We start from the raw sequence: 17,018 nt of genomic DNA, 5'->3' as shown, positions 1-17,018 counted from the left end.
TGCTGATATTATATATTAATTCTGCAAATGAATTATTGAACTTCAAAGAGCATTTTAGGCTGCAAACTGTTAAAAAAGTGAAATGGATTTTTGAGTTAAGGGAGAACACATCTACTTTACTTTTAATTTGTTTAAATAGTGTTAATTTCATACTATTTGTACATATGGCTTAAGACTTAGCAGATAATATATCATTGTATTTCAGGAGTTTGCTCGTGTTATTGGTGTTAAATTGAGTTTTGTTTGAGGAGATTTTAACTCAATTTCAATACAAAAAACGAAGCCCATATATATTTGGATAAATTCAGTGTTATTTTTCATGTCTTCTACAACAAAAAGCTGTAGGGTTTATTCTACCAAAATGAAATAAACTGTGGAAATGGTGGAATTCTCCATGAGAAATTTGTCTATACCCCAGTGACTGTGAGCCTCAATGAAGAGGAAGCCTATTGTATTTAGAAAATGGTCCTGCTCTGTTAAGATTTCTCTCCCTTAAGAATATTACATAAGAAAGTGTAATGTCAGTAGATTTCAGTGATGACAGGCACTTCTTGTAATGCAGAAGGTGTAGCAGGTCTTCGCTCTGCACTCTAACCAAAATACAAACTGTTGTGTAAAGTCTGAACTCAGTAAGGTGATGATACAGATGTTGGAAGAGCTGGAATCTGCCTGTTCTGCAGTGCATCTCCCATCTGCCACTGGGGTAACCATGTTTTCCCACAAAATAATTTTCCTTTAAACTTGGGTGTATCTTTAGGGTTCCCTTACACATCCATATTCTCGTTTTGAGTGTTTTAACACTGACATATTCTTGGCAAAAAATATCAATCTGAAATGCACAATGCTGGTTCTGGATAATGAACCGATTTTCAATAGTGCTATGTTTTCAAGAGTGCTTTGTTAATGAATATAATGAATGCTTAGCAGCTCAAAATATCTCATGTGTAAGTTCTTGACAGAAAATGTCAATTTGGGAACAAAGAGGGAAGAGAGCTGACAGTAAGTCCAGGAGACTTAAAGCAAAGCCTGTTGTATCTCAGACATGCCAACATTTTCCAGTTAGTCTTGTTTTTGTTTCCTTTGGTCCAATGAATCACTTGCATGGCACAGAGTAGAACTGATGGAGTTGATTACATTCCAAGTGTAGTCTGAAAAGCAATGATTAGGTTACACATCTTTTTAGAGATACTCCAGTTATACTCCTTGGTCTGAATCAAGCAAATCTGGGCTTTGACTGTGAGTGTACAGAGTCGGTTCTTTGGCTACATGGAAGTACTTTCTGGAGGGGGAAAAATCGTTTTAACTGTTACATTTTGGATTAAGGTTTCACACTGGAAAAGTTGGAGGAACTTTTCTGGTGTAAAACCATTTGTTGGAAATTCCTGGCCAGCACTTTTTAAAAAATGTTTTCAGAGGTGTCTTAGACATCTTGCTATCTGTCCTTACACTCTAATTCTCTACCTGCTATACAGCAGAGTTGATTCCACCATAACACATTGCTGGTCCATAAGGAAAACAAATGTAAAGGGAAAATGCATTTATTCCTGTGAAAATGTTGCTTAAACTTAGTCACTTTACTTCTGAATTCTCTTTTTTGTAAGTTTCTGATTAGGGCAATCAGTGTTTGAGATTACATCATCCCTTCCCAAACACTGATAGCTATGTGCAGAGTCAATAATCTTGGAAGAAAATATTCATCCATGCCTGAGTCTTTGTGATTGAAGAAACAGCTATATTTATTTTTGTGAATTGCAGTTTAATGCTCATCTCCAAATATTAAGATAGAGTGCTCAGATTTCAGTTGTACTAGCACTGTTACCAGATGTACTGAAAATATTCCCATGAAAAAGCATACAGAAATTATTAATTGGTAGTAGAATTGTAAATATATCTGGCTCTGTTTTTTTTGAGGGGGGAAAAAAGAAGTCTGGGCATATAAAAATATGTATAACCCTGTATGTTTTCTAACTTAAAAACCATTAGAATTTGTGGAGGTTGGTTAGCTCTAATTTATATTTTATCTCAGAATTAAATTCTACAGTATTATGTGGAGCTTTTGGAAGGTTTTTTCTTGCTCTGCAAGCCACATTAGTGTCCCTAATGATTGCTTAATCAATTCATTGTGCTCTAGAACTTGAGTCTTAAATCTAGCTTTTATTATAAGCAATACATGACATGTTAGGAGAATTATTTTTAGAAACATAAATAATTTAAAGTACTGAGCAAGATTCTATAAATACGCAGTAAGGATGATAATAAGGATATTCTTATACATTTTTGTACTGAAAAGGAGAATACAGTCTTGAATGTATGCTTGTCAGTGTGAGCTGAAGGTATAACCTGTGGTGCCCTTTATCTAAATTATTGTTGTCGAAACCACACATGATGTTCCTTAAGAACAGATGAGCACTGTTGTGAGAGGCTCTTGAGTTCTCCGCTGAGGTGCTGAATTGTATTCCCAGAGTATTCCCCCACCTGATTTTCAGAGATGCCAAAATTAGGAAGTGAATCTCCCAGGATATTTGTAGCCAGCAGGGAGAGCATGGGCTCCTGCAGAGGGTGGTCAGGGCAGGAGGCTGGTGGGAGGGTAATGTCTTGCCTTTGTGAACAACTTCTCTCTCTCTCTCTCTTTTTCTCTTTCTGCTGATTGTGGAGTAGGGCATACCAGAGGGACCAACCTCCCAGCTGGTTTCCCCATGGCTCAGCTGAGTGAAAAAAGGGGAGGATGGCTTCCTTGTCTTTTTAGAAAAACCCTTCTATATCTTTGTTCTGCTGCAGAGGTTCCTTTAGGACACTGGGTTACCTCAGGATGAGGACAAGTGAAGAGCTGGAGCAGTTCTTTTGTTAGAACAGTGTGAGCACATCACTGAGATTGCCAAGCAAAGATGACAGGAGATTTGAAAGTAGGTTCATTGTAAAAATGCTTGGTCAAATTCAGACTCGTCATTCGCTGAATTAAAATTTTAATTAGAGGCAGCTCTATGTTCAGAGGCAGGTGACAGCTAGAGCCACCTGCACGTGACCATGTCCTGGCTGAAGGGATGGCTCTGCAGAGCCAGGTGTGCTCCCAGCCAGACCCCATTGCCCAGCTGTGCTTCACATCCCACAGCTGGATTTGCGAGTGGACCCTTGGATGAGCAAAAGGACAGGACTGCAAAGAGGAATGGTGGCTTTCAGGGGTGACACTGAGGTCTCTATTCCCTGTCTCTTTGCTGAGGAGGCTGTTAGAGGCCTTGTGATGAGGTGCTGCATGGAAGGAGTCATTCAGGATTAGAGTCAAGGGATCTGAGGGGCAATAAATTCTTCCGGGTTCTTCAGGGCAGTTCTGTGTTCTTTCAAGGCTTTCTAACATGCTGCTATGTAGCATTTAAAAGGGTCTGCAGCTGTTCTGCACCTTTAGATTTTTTTATTTTATTTTTACTGGACAAGCTGGTTATGCTTTGTGAAAATTAACTCTTCTTGGTTTTATTCAGCTGTTTGGAAAGACATTAACTTGGAGCCCTTTGAAGGAAAAAAAGACATATGCCAGAATGGCAGAATATGTTCCTTCTTGCTTCTGTATTTGCTGGAATTGATTGCACACTTCATCGGCTCCTGTAGGATGCACTTTACACCATCACTGTAGTGTTTGCTGTGCCACCTTCAAAATGTAACTGTTTGATGCCAGATAGTTGCCAGCTTGAAAAGAATGCCCAGATCTGAAAAGTCAGGTGCACAGCCTGAACTACAGAAAATATGACAGTCCTGGAACAGAAAAAGGAATACATAAGTAACCTCTAAATGAAGAGGTTATTTCTTTGAAAAGTAGTGATTGGAACTGGCCCGCTCAAGTATGAAGATCCCTTTTCATCCTGAAGAGAATACTTCATGATAAAAATAGATAAGATTAATAGATAATAATAAATAAGATATTTCTTAGAAATCTATTCTCATTATAAATGGGCATATAATGTTTCTATCTATAGTCATACCATAGCTGGAACATGAGAGGGTACAGGAAAAGACAAAATAGTCATAAGGATTAGCATTATCACAAAAAAGAAAAAATTGAATCTCTGCTGGAATCATAAGCTTGCTTCATTGTGGCAAGCATTCTGGAGATGTAAGGAGGTGGTGATTCTGATTTAAAACTCAGTGGGAAGTATTCAATATAGGTGGATCTGCTCTGACCTGCTAGTTTTTCCATCCTGGGATATGTATTCTGAGATTTAAACCATGGCTTAGGTGGCAGCATGAGAAGTTAGAGGTGGTTTATTTTTGAGCATGACTGAATAAATCATGTCAAGTGCTGAAAATGTCTGTTAGCATATTAGACACAGTGGTAGGTATGCAGGATAAACAAATTTGGTTTGTGTTTGAGTCAGGAAAGAGAACATGTGATTTACTGTTTTCTAACCATTAGAATTTTGAGCTAGAATTCTCCCAACAGTTCTGCAGGACTATGGGCTGGTCCTGATTTAAGAGAAGATGACATGAAAGATGAGAATAAAGGGATAGGGAAAAGGTGTGGTGAAGGAGCAAGGGAAAACAAATAAGCAGATTGGATGTCTCATGCATAGTATATTGTTGACAGATGCCTCCTAGGGATGTAAACTCTATTCTATATATATTTATATGGATATATAGCATATGGAGGAGCTCTGTGTGTGTATATATATTTAAGATATATATACATATATATACACACACACACACAAATGCTTGTGTGTGTAGAAGAGGTTGATGGTAGCAGCAGAGCATCAGTCAAATGAGAACTTGTACCAATGCTGTGTGACTGAACCAGCTACAAACTCCAGAATTTTATTTTTAACTTCTTTTACCAATCAATGCACCAATTTAGGTGGATGTATGATCACCAAGGTTTTAATCCTGTTCCCTTACTACTTCGAAACCAGTCAAGTTATGCCACCTACCAGCATAACTGGTCATAATACAGAATTTTGTTGTCTTGAGGGGTGTGAATATGAGGAGTTTTGTATATAGAGGAATAAAGCTTGTCTTAAGGTATGAAGAATGAGAGACCTATGATAAGAAAAGGGAGAGATATTTGAACCTGCAGGAGTTTTGCTGTAGGATTGTCAGTAGGAATTGTACTGTAGTCCCATCCATGAAGCAAAAGATGGAGAACTGTCATAGCTGCATTTACAGAAATGGATCTCCAGTTACAGATGTGGAGCAGTCTCTGCAGTGGATGCAGCCAGCAGGGTGATGCTGGTCACTGTTGCTTGGTACACCTATTGTAGGTTACATGATGTGCATATGAACCTTGAATTTAAAAGCAATCCTGTACTAACAGGTGGAAAAATAATTTGCATCCTGTAAGCACAAATGCATTTTCTCTCAGTTTCATAAAATGAATTTGGATAGAAAAGTAAATTTAAAATACCAAATTACTGTGTTTATTTCACCCTAAGAAACAGTGACAGTGATTAAACACAAAAGGAATAAAACTGCATCATACCAACGGTCCATCTGTCCTGGCACTGGAAATAGGGAATGCTGTGAAAGAGCACATGTGCTGGGCCACTTTCAGGTTCCATTCCACTCACCCCCATAACATGCATGACTGTTTGATTGGAGGTGCCAGAAGGCACATCCCTGTGTGTGCCTTTTATAAAGCACCTGTTTATGGACTCAGTGTCCATGACTTGAGTCCCTTTCAGAGATACCTTCTGACACTGCTAGCCTGTGCAGCTTCCTGTGCAGAGATTCACAACTTGTGTGACATAGTGCTTTCTTTGATCTGTTTTAAATTGGCCTTCTAATTTCTTCAAGTACTTCCCTATTTTACTAATGTGGAATTAGGAGAATAACAGCTTTGCATTAATTTATGGCTCACATGATATTGTAAACCTCTATCACATTCCCCCCATTCTCACTCCATTCTTTCTTCAAATTGAAGAGCCTTTTGAGTTTAGAGAGGATTATTTACTGGTAGGTAACACACAGGGAGGCAAAGTAACCTGCTGGGTCATCAGCAATGCCAGAGCCATCTGGCAAGCCAGACAGATTTGACTTGGAACAGCATTAGGAAATGGATTTTTTGCTTCTCTGAAGCTAGCTGTACTCTTGTAGTTGTGTATCCTAAATGAAGATTGATAATTGTAAGTTTGAGGGAGCTGTGATAATTTCTTGGACTGGAGTTAAGTGATTAGTGTTGTCTCAGAATCTGGCTCCTGAGGATTCAGTGGTTAAGGGACTCTTGTCTTCCCACTCTTCATTCATTTTTAAGATGTGCCGTGAATTTTATTTCACAAGCTTTTGTGTCATTTGTCATGTGTGGATATTTTGAGATATTTTCCCAGTAATGCAGCCTGCTTCTTCAAGAAACTTCTTTCCTTGTCTCTCTCAACTGTGCGATTGGATTTTTTTGTTTAGTTTCAGGCTAAAATCCTGGTTCACCCACAACTGAAGAGTGAGATCTTTGACTTCTGATCCCCACAATGACCCATGCTATTAAAATTGACCTTCTTTATCAAAATAGCGACATTATAGTGCTACAGGAATTAGTTTCAGCTTCTTGCTCTTTATATTGCCTGTCACTGAAGATGTTCTTCATGTCATGACTCATTTTTTCTTAGCCCCTCTACCAAGAAGAGGCTTTTTCAATGTCTTAGAGTTTCAAGCCCATTTCTGTCTTTTTGAAATTCTATCACATTTTCTTCTTCAGAATAGTTTCTGGAAACTAATCTAGTTCCTAGATTTAAGGTTTGTAATGTTTTAAATGGAAACTATTTTTAGGTATACCCTTTTTTATAGTTAACATCTTTTGTGAGTGAACATAAAAGTAGTGGTAACCTTTATTTCTGGTCTTTTTTCACTGAAATATCTCAGGTACTTCAACAGTTGAAGCAATCACTAGATTAACAAAAATCTGAAACTTCTCTATAATTTTTTGATCTATTTATGTGAATACTCCATATATAAAAACCATGCTGTTTAAAAGAAATGATTCTTGGTGACTATTGCATAAAAGATTATTGGGGCATGCAACCTTTCAAATATTCAGGACAAAATGCAAAGTTCAAGCAGCAGGTAACCGTGAGTGTTAGGGGGGTGATAGTCCTAAGTGCTTATAAAAGAAATAATGGCACAGTGGGAGAAAGCTTTACTGTCATTAAGGGTGCACATTTTAAGAAGGGTGTGTTCAATGTTAGTGCCAAACTGTATCTCTGTTGAAGAGATACTGACTCCTTTTCTGGTCTTTCTTGGCATCATCAGAGGTAGGAAGCAGTGTCATGGATGGGCTGGGGAGTAAAGGAGGTGTAGGAATGTGACCAGGGAGAGGGAGGTAGGTATGGTGAGGGGGAGTTTGGAAGAAGGTGATAAAAGGCAGAAGCTGAGGCAGAGCATAATTTGGCCCCTTTGTATTCCTATTTTCTGCACCTTAATTTTTAAAATTTTATTTCTGTAATTATGCACTGTTTGTTGTCAATGTAAGGCAGCCTGGGGGTGAAGCAAAGCTGTGCTGGCAATGAGGTGGTTTGCTGGACAGCCCCGTTTTCCTGTTACTGGTTTGGAAATTGTGTTTGGGCAAAGCAACTGGTGATGCCTGGTCACTTTGACAGGGGTTTTCTGCATGGCTCTGGACAAACTGAGACTGAAGCCTTCACCCTTTTCTGTAGTGACAGTTCCTTGTTCTTCAGGTACCGTGAGGAGGACACTTGGGATCAGCTCTGAAGAGCTTCAAGAGCTCCAGAGTTGTCCAGACTGCAGCACAGAGCAGGACACATCTGAAATGTGTTCAGATGAAAAAGACACTGTATTTCTGCAATATATGTGCTGTCAAGTTTCAGACTGGGCACCCAAACCAAACAGATACTTTACAGCATTTGAGTAGTGAGGGAAGTGCTGACTCTCTGGAGGAGCAGTACGTGGAGGACTCAGTGTTTGTATTGTGCAAATACTTGAGAGAGCATAATGGAAATGTTCATGAGTGCAGGAAAATTTATAAATTTGCTCCTGGGCAAGAGCATGTGTAACTATAATGTGAGGGCAAATCTTGAAGTAAGCTACCAAATAAAAATATTTAATAAAGTTCTTTCACTAAATGATGACAGGTGTCCTGTACAAAGTGTGTGCACTTGTTTTTAATAGCATGAAGTCATGCTGGGGCCATGTATAATACTTACACATTCCATTTTTCAGTTTTTCTCTTTCAAGATAGCCTTTATGGACAATACACAGAGAGTTGGATTGAAACGTGGTTGAAATCACAAGTGAGTTGGGAAATGATTTTCCGTGTAGTATAAAACAGCTTGGCTATATGAAGAGGCATATTAAAAACCAGGAGCAGACCTTACTAGTAACTTTGTGCGGGGAAATGTATAGCCTGTGCTTCTCATGTGCATTCCTCTTCCCTTTCTTAATGATTTACCATCCTCTCAAATACTAAAATTAACTGTTTTTATCCTGACTTATAAGTAGCAAATGCATGAGCAGAAAGGCATTGAGGAAACTACTTTGTAGTGAGATTCTAAAAATACCTGCTCATTTTAATAGGATTTCTGAAATTTCTGTAAGAAAAAAAGAAGTGATTGCTTGAATAAATACTGGTGTAAATTATTCATCAACAAAAAAAAGAGTGAGGTTTTATTGACACCTGCATTGCCATCATTACTGTCAGGAAAGCTCCTGGATGAGTAGCAAAGTGAACCTTGCCCAGACTGCTTTCAGCTCTGCCTGTGAAAACAGAAGTTTAGAGCTAGAAAAATCCCATTTCACCTTTCTGCCTGACAAGAATCTTGCAAGAACTAGCTGTCTGCTTTTTCTGCTTGTTAAAGTCTCTTATTTAGTGCTAGGGTATCTTGAGTAGCTGTGTCTTCCCATGGATACTGGGAAGGCTGTGTGTGTGTGTGTGTGTGTGTGTGTGTGTGTGTGTGTGTGTGTGTGCAGATTCCTCGTTAGTACATTGGATTAAATCTCTCTGTTGTCTGAAAGAGAAGACTGTAATCACCATCTCTCCATCACCAGCAGCATGAATTAACTGCCATGTTGAATTTGTGACCTTTGCAGTTCTTGTGCCACATAATATTTCATTAGGCCTTACTTTAAAAATCCCTATTTGTTATATATCATATCAGATGCTATTTGCCAATTCCTATATTCTAATATTAATGCAAGAAATAGAGTTAAAATATTGCTAATATTTAAGTTTCCATAAAAAAACAGAACCTGAAATTATGATTTTGGAGCTACTTTAGTTATGTTTTGCTCTTAGTTTGGTGTGCTAGGGAGCTTTATTAAGATTTCCTTAAAACATAGTGGTAAGAAACTTGTGGTGATGTGAGTAAATGGTTAGTTTGTAAGTATGTCTCTTCCTAGCTGCAGATATTAAATACAAGACTCAGGTGAGTCTTTTCCCCTGGAAAATGCAAGCAGTATCTATTCATCTTTACATTCTTACAAAATTGCCCATACAGTCCTTTAGATAGAGGAGTTCAGACTGAATTGCAAACATTGTGAAGGACAGGCCAAAAAGTCCCTGGTGTGGTAACTGCAGATGGGGAATGGCACTGTAGAATGGCTCTGGATGTATTTCAGGTGCAGTTCATGTGCACAAGGCATGTCCAGCAGGACATGCTCATACCAGCCTGAGCCTTCCTGCCACTGCTGTTGCTTCACAGGTTTTCCTTGCATCTATTGTTGTGTACTCTCTCCTTTTCTATGCTAGTAATAGGGGCCATGTGTGTAATAGAAATCTGGTAAAACTAAGGAAGAATGCTTTCAACCTGCTTAAACCTTTTCCCATCAAGAAACAGAGCCAGTTCACAAATGAAACACATGGTGTTTGTAAGCCAGAACTGTGAGACTTCTTCTCTAAAGCCAGAGGTGGAGGCCCTGCTCAGGGCTGCAGAGCTGCTCTGCAGTTTGTGTCTGTGCTAGGCTGCAGGGCAGTTACTATCCTGTCCTGCAGGCACAGTAGCTATTAAGGGATAAAGGACTAAGTGTATGTTCAAGTCAGATGGCATTAGGGATCTAAGTGAGAAGCCCTGGAGAGGAAAAAAAACGTGAGCAAATGTTAGTATTTGGAAGAAATAATCAGAGATTCAAGTTGTGTAATTTTGTGAAATGTGAAATTAAGCTCCAGGAAAGGACTCAGAGTGGGTACTATTTAGCATTTGTGTATAATCCTTTAAGAACTTAACCCATTCTTAAGTCCCTAATTTCTTTTTGAAGAAAGCCTTAAATAGTTAAGTAGGAGTAGAAAAAATAAGAAATTTCTTAGTCCATTCTCCCTTTCATATTAGCTGCAACAAGGACAGAAAAGTACAGTAAGAATATTTTAAAAAGGGGTGAAACTTCAATTTTGTAGACAAGAAGTGGCTGTTTTTCTCAGTACTTTTTTCCTTCCTCTGAGTAGACACTCTGAAAATTGCTGCTGTATCTATGAGAAGCAATCTAATTCTGATTGATTAGTCCATTTGGCTAGCTTAACAGATACAGTCATTAATTAAATTAGCCATCCACATAAAAAGAAATTCAGCAATTCTTTTGATGGGAAGGAGCAGATGAAAGTTTCAGAGCTGTGGCTATTAAAACAGATTGGTTCATAGAGTATGGAGATAGCTAATCCCCCCTGAAATGGAAAGCAAGATCATGTACGAACAGAGAGGTTTCTTTGTAGGCATGAGGATAAAGGAGAATTAAAGTATCCCGTGTAGTGAGATACAGAAATCTGCCAGCTAAGTGGCTTTTTTGAGTTTATCTTGCTGCATGTTTTAGTTAGCTCATGGCTGATACTGAAAATGTTCCAGGACTAGAGTGTAATGCAAGATAATACAAATTGTCCTTTGTACTCTTACTGACTGACAGAAACATCCATTCTGTTCCCTCTCATCCGGTTTTCCACTTTCTCGCTCTTTGTTTTATGACAATCAACCTGCCTTATCTTTCTTGGTGTAAAAGTCCTCTGATAGCTACTCCTTCCATAGCTAATATTTCTCTTAATAATTGTTAGGGGATGAACACCACTGGGGGAGAATATTTCACTTTGTGGGAAGCTTCCTCATCTTCATGTGCCTGGCACTCTGACAGTGCCCATTCCTCTTACTGCGGCCCTCTCAAGCATGATGTTGCAGGAGGCTTCCTTCTCACAGCTGGCTCTGCCCCAGGGCTAGCATTAATTGTGCAGTTGATGTGGCATCTATCTCTTATCAGTGTCTCCATCATTTCCTTGAACCTGTTCTTTTCTCTTGAAGGTCTCCATATGTCTGTTGATAATTTCCTGCTGGCATTCGACCCATCCAGACCTTTCTGCTGATTTCAACTAAAACCTTGTCTTCCTTTTCAGTAATGCATCTTCCCTCAGATCTCTGACTTGATGTTCTTGTCTGGCATCATATTTAATCTGAAATTTCAGGTGTACATAATAGAGAGCTGTGGAGACAAGTGAGGGTGAATAAATGGTAAAGAATTTCTACAGTGTTCAAGGAGACACAGCAATGATACCAGATTATCATGAAGCCAGTCATTTCTTTATTTATAACACTGACACTGCAAAGATACATTATAGTACTATTTTTATGAACTCCCTTTATTTCTACCTTTCTTAACTTTTAAATTCTTCCTACGGCCTCTAAAGAGAGCCCTTTAATTTCTGCTCTTTCTTCTGTAACTGTTAGGCTTTTCAGTCTCTTTAATCTGAGAGCTAATTTTTGTTCACAAGCTGGTGATAGGCATTTTCCTTCTCTATTTGAAAAGTTTCTATTAAATTTACAGGGGTAATTCCCAGGTTTTTCTCCATGCAAACCTCTTCCTTTTAAAAACATCTTTAATCACCTCTTTTTTTCCTGTTTTGACTTGAAGTGATTTGTAATATCTTGTTTTTTCTCTATGTTTCTTTAAACACTTGACCTGTTCTGTCCCCTTTTGTCTTGCCACCACGTTTTTTAACCTTTTTTTCTTCCTAGAGCAGCCTCTTTCTGCTGGGGAACCCATCTATATCCAAAGCCAATCTATTTTCATGGGTTCCCAATCCCAGCTTCATTTTGGCAAACTGTTGATTCAAGGTAGAATTTAGGTGCATGTATGTGCATCATCTTGGATAAGGATAATTTCCTTAGTTGGGGGCCTATTCTGTAATAAAATTCATCCAGCTTATGCCTCTTGTGTACTGTTGTGACTGGGAAGGTTGGAAGAGCAAAGAGGATTTTTCTATTGTTTTTTTTTTGTTTGTTCTGGCCCTTATGCTAGTGACTCTGGATGGGATAGGCTCATATGGACGTTAGATAATGCCTTAAAAATGCTGCTGCTGTAAACAAAATGACACTACTTAATTTGTGTACACTGAAATAAACCTCTGACAACAGAATTGCCATTATTAGTGTCGCAGTGTTTTTCCTTGTAAAAGCAACAGATCACATGTGCTTTTTTTCCTGTGAAATATTTTATTTTTAGGTATTAACATATGCAGTTTATTTCCATGCCTTTTCAAAATTTTGTACCAATGCCTCAGCAAATATTTCTGAAAATCTCATTCTGCAATATTGTCAATGAGAGTGTTGGTGGTTTTTCTCTGTAATTTTTTCATCCCTTGTGTTTCTAAGATTTTTTTTCACAATCTGTTCTTTTTTTTTAACATGCCAGTTTTATTTATAATTAATACTAAAACTACCACTTAAGCTGACAAAGATGGTTTCTAGGATAGATCGGCAGGCAAGTTAAATTATAGCATAGGAAAGTGTGCATTTATTTATGTTGAAATGCATATTATTTTAATGCTTATTGTCTTATCTTGCTTAAATAATTTTAATCATGTGTCACAAGTATTTTAATCCAGATTTTTGTTGGTTGTAAAGGAAGGCCTTCTATTAAAATGATGCAGTTCTGTGCTGTACTGTTACTGTAGACAAAACATGACTCCACCTAGGAGGTGATACCTTCTGGCCAGAGTTTTTAAGTTTGTGTATAATGGTTAGTTTGTAGCTTAGTTTTTAATAGCATTGGTTGCATTATTGGATCTGCAAGAGTGTTGTGGTTTTTATGATATTTTCAGCGCTGTGAATCATAATAATAAAGCATATCATGGCTTCATTTATGGGTTTTTCTGCTGATAAAATATTCTCAGACATATCCTGCCATGTTGCTGAGGATAGGCTTTAAACATGTCTCTACATTTCAGATCTGTGGTCTGTTTGCAAGCTGTGTTCTCAGTCCCCAGGAGTGCAGGCAGGTGGCCTTGCGGCGTTTCCCTTCCAGACAGGATCATTTCAGGAATCAAGGCGCTTGTGACAGACCTTGAGAGGGGTGGGAATGCCAGCAGCTCCCCAGCTGTTTCCAGCCCATTTGTCCTCAAAGTAAGGACTGAACAGGAGGAAAAAAAATGGATGGGCCTGTTTAGAAATTGTTCTTTTGTCTTACTTTGAAAGTAATTACAACTTGAACAGCCTGGGAATGTCCGTCAGTGGGGTGGTGGGTGGGAGAAGAGCATCTGGCTGACCATCAGCGACCCTGGAGCTGGATTTCATGGGACACTGTGTAACCCTGAGGAGAAGCAGGACCTTCCAAGGTGCAGGCAGAGCAGCCCAGGCCAGGACAGAGGGACACTTGGCCAGATGCCCAGTCCCAGTAGCCCAGGGCCAAGGGTGAGGGAAAAGTGGAAGAGCTGAGCAAGCATGTATGAGGCTTCTCCAGAGCTCTTTTCCAGGACTCCAACACTTTGAGTCAGGTACAGTGTCTGTGTGTTTGGCAGCTCCCAGTTACATCCACTAGCTTGTCCATTCCCAGCTTGAACCTGTACAAACCTCTAGCATTCATGCTTTCCTGCACTATGTTGAACATTGTAATCAGCAGCTGTGCCAGAAAAGGTTCTTTTGGATTAATTTTGAGATCACTGACCTCTTTTGTTACCTTCTAATTCCTGTGTTGTACAAGGCAGAGAATGATCAATGTCTGTTTTCTCATGCCAGACACAGTTTCCAGATTTTTGAGAACATAACATATGATCTTCCAGAACATTAAAACATTAACAGTGGTATCTTTTAAAAAGCAATAATTTTGTTAGACCCACATGAGAAGAACCTGTGTTTCTCCTTGTCATCCCCCAAATACAACTCTAAGGTCAGAGTTAAGCCATTCTCTTTGTACTATATACTTACTTTGCTATCTTACATTTTATAATCTCTTGCCTCTTTCTTGGCATGAAAACCTTTGTGTCCATCTGATAGGGAGGATGACATCAGTTTAACTGAGTCCCCCTGAAGTAACAAAGAGTAAAGGCAGAGCCCTAAGCTATAAACAAATCTTTATTAAAGTTATGGAAGCATAAACTTCTGCTGAAAGAGCGTAGTCAATGCTGGGAAGCTGTATCACTAACTTCAGCAAGCTAAACTAAATACATTTTAAGAGAACATCTGTCTAAATTACTAAATCTGGAAAATGCATACAAGACCTTATAGAAGTCTTTGAGCTTCCCTTGGGGCATGAGTATCCTAAATATTTAATATTCACTTCTAAGAGTATTGTAATCAGTAACACAACAGCATCTCTTTTAGGTGCTCCTCAGTAATGGGTCATCTGCAGGCTATGCCAGGCATCCATACAGATATTGGGGCTGGCCAGAATTAAAGGGGCTCACGCTCATTCTGCAGCAGCCAAGGGAGTCAGTCTTTTTTTCACCCTTATTGAGAGCTGCTCATTCCCTCCTTTGCACCAGCTCTGGAGCTCACTGTACCTCTTGTCAAGGGATTTCAGTTACCTAATGCAGCAAAACCATGGTTTTGTGGAACCCTCCCGAGTGTACCTTGATGAGTGCCAGTGCTGACACCAAGAGTATTTTGATGAGTGTTAGCTCTGGCACCAAGAGTGTTTTGATGAGAGTTTGTGCTGACACAAAGTTGGTTCAGTGCTTGCTCCTGAGGGGCATTGAGACTTCCTGCTTTCAGCAGTGACCAGCTGTGAACTCACTGAGTCAGAGGAAGGACCACCTCCATGGACAATTGTCCCACTGATGCTCCCATTCAGAAATTTGTTAGCATCCCTCATTTTGTTGCCTCTGTCTCTTACACTTAGATACAAAGTATTTTTTTAAACATCCAATTTCCATTGGCTCACTGACAGCCCTTATGCCTTTGAGATTTTGCCAGTATCTTCTATAGCCCAATTAGTTGCTCCTGTATTGTGGTGTGTAAATTGAGGTGCGTTCACGTTCCCTCACAACTCCATTTTTTGCTAGACTTCAGGAGCCCCTCTGTGTTTCCAGGTACTGGAACTTTGTAAGCAAAGCTGTCCAGTACCTGTCTGCAGTATTTGAAAAGAGGTCTCCTTTGGGCAGTGATATTAATCATACCTCAGTTTGACTGGAAATACATCTTTGATGTATTCTGGGATGACAGCTGTGTTTTCCAGGAAGAAATTCTATTGATCTGCCAAATCATTTTGCCAGAAACAAGTGTGGTCATGTCTCTCTTCCTTATAAACCAGGCCCTCCAAAAAATTTAATAGAAATTCCCTCCAGCCCATAAGTGCATAAATTTGCTGTTTGTACAATTGGATTTGATCCTATTTCTAATAACCAGTCCTGAAGATCATCCAGGTCTTACCTATGGGAATTTTTTCAATCTTTTTTCTTTTCCATGCTTTCCAATTTAATGTGATCAGCATATTTCATTGGAATGCTCCTGCATTTTGTGCCTAGGTAATTAATGCAAATATCAAGCTGGCAGTTTTTAGGGATGATATTGGAAGATCCATACATCCAATTTTGTCCTGCTTGGGGCTCACTCAGGGTAGTCACCAATGTCTCTGTGAGCAAAAATGTCCATGGTCCTGCTGCCTCTTTGGCCAGGATGAATGTCTGGAAAGCTGAGCAGCCACTGCCCTCCCTCATCAGGTCAGTTCATGTCAAGCTCAGGTTTTTGCTATTTGAAGGAGAAATAATAAATTTTTGCCTCTTCTGCTGAGCAGGTTTATGCTCACTGCCTCCTGCCCCAGTGGCCAACCTGCCTCTTGCCAGGTTTTCTTTACCAATTCGTCATCTCTTCCAGCTTAATTGTCACTGAGGTGGAACAATAGCAAGATTTTATACTGATTTAATCTCAGTAAAATTCTGTAGTCTTTGAACCTGCTTAGTGAAATTTACGATGTAGATAATGTGGTCTCTTCCAATCTTACCAATTCTGTGATTCTGTGGTTTGCCTGACTAGAAAATAACTATGAGGAAGATAATTTGACTGGTTTAGCATTTGAACGGTTTAGTAAATACAGCCTGCATTTAATTTATATATGTTTGCCTCAGGTCTGATTGTTTTTTCTCCTTGGTGTTTGTTCCAAGTCTTATGTACTTGGAGGCTGGGATTGCTATTGCCCAGAGCCTTTTCCCCTGGCATTGCCGAAGCTGCAGGGCTCCCAGGGAGTGTGTTCATCTGCACTGTGAGCCTGCCTGGGCTGCAGCTCCTCGGGCCCACAGCCTTGCCTGCCCGTGCAGTGTGGACCTGAGCCCACCATGTTGGCCTTACAGGGTGATGTCATTTTTGTGCCATTGTGTCCTTTGAAACCTGCCAACACAGCTGCTGTTTCCCCTCAGATTCCAACTGGTGTCCCATCCTTCTGCTTTTTTACTTTTTTTTGAAGTTCACCTAATTTCTGTGCTGTTTGCTTTTAGCAGCAAATAGAAGAGTCTCTTGAATTACAATCAGTGTCAGTGGGTGGTTTTGGACCTTCCATGAAGAAACTCCCCATAGTTTTCCTTGTCCCACTCTCTGCTGTTAAAATCAGTATATCCCATGCACTGTGTAACTCCATTGGTCGTGGTTGTTTCAATTATTTTTATGAACATTTTAGGGAAAGTATCCTGCAGGTTTTGCCCTTTTCAAATGTAAATGTTTAATCAGTGCTTGCTGAGAGGGAGTACAAGAACACATGCACAAGGCTTACGGTTCTTTTTTTTGTCTTCTTGCAGTGACCTGCTGTCTTCTGAATATCTTGAGAGGCATATCGAGCAAGGTGGGAGGACAGTGGAAGTTAAAGTAAGAATTTCTTTTTATGTTTCTCTTTTTTAATTTGCTTGGCTTTTCATG

At 39.4% G+C, this 17,018-nt stretch overlaps 1 protein-coding gene across 1 annotated transcript in view; it reads left to right on the top strand.

Moving 5' to 3' along the window:
* ADAM22 (ADAM metallopeptidase domain 22) overlaps positions 1–17,018 on the top strand; it is a 114,998-nt gene that overhangs the window by 31,986 nt on the left and 65,994 nt on the right. The window contains exon 3 of the mRNA XM_031066827.1: positions 16,901–16,967. Within this exon, the coding sequence (XP_030922687.1) occupies positions 16,901–16,967 (67 nt within the window). The remainder of the gene's footprint in view (positions 1–16,900; positions 16,968–17,018) is intronic.

The sequence above is a fragment of the Geospiza fortis genome, unplaced genomic scaffold, assembly GCF_000277835.1.
Source record: "Geospiza fortis unplaced genomic scaffold, GeoFor_1.0 scaffold138, whole genome shotgun sequence".
Lineage (NCBI taxonomy): Eukaryota > Metazoa > Chordata > Aves > Passeriformes > Thraupidae > Geospiza > Geospiza fortis.
The sequence above is the reverse complement of the archived record's forward strand: the minus strand, read 5'-3'. Positions and strand labels throughout refer to the sequence as shown.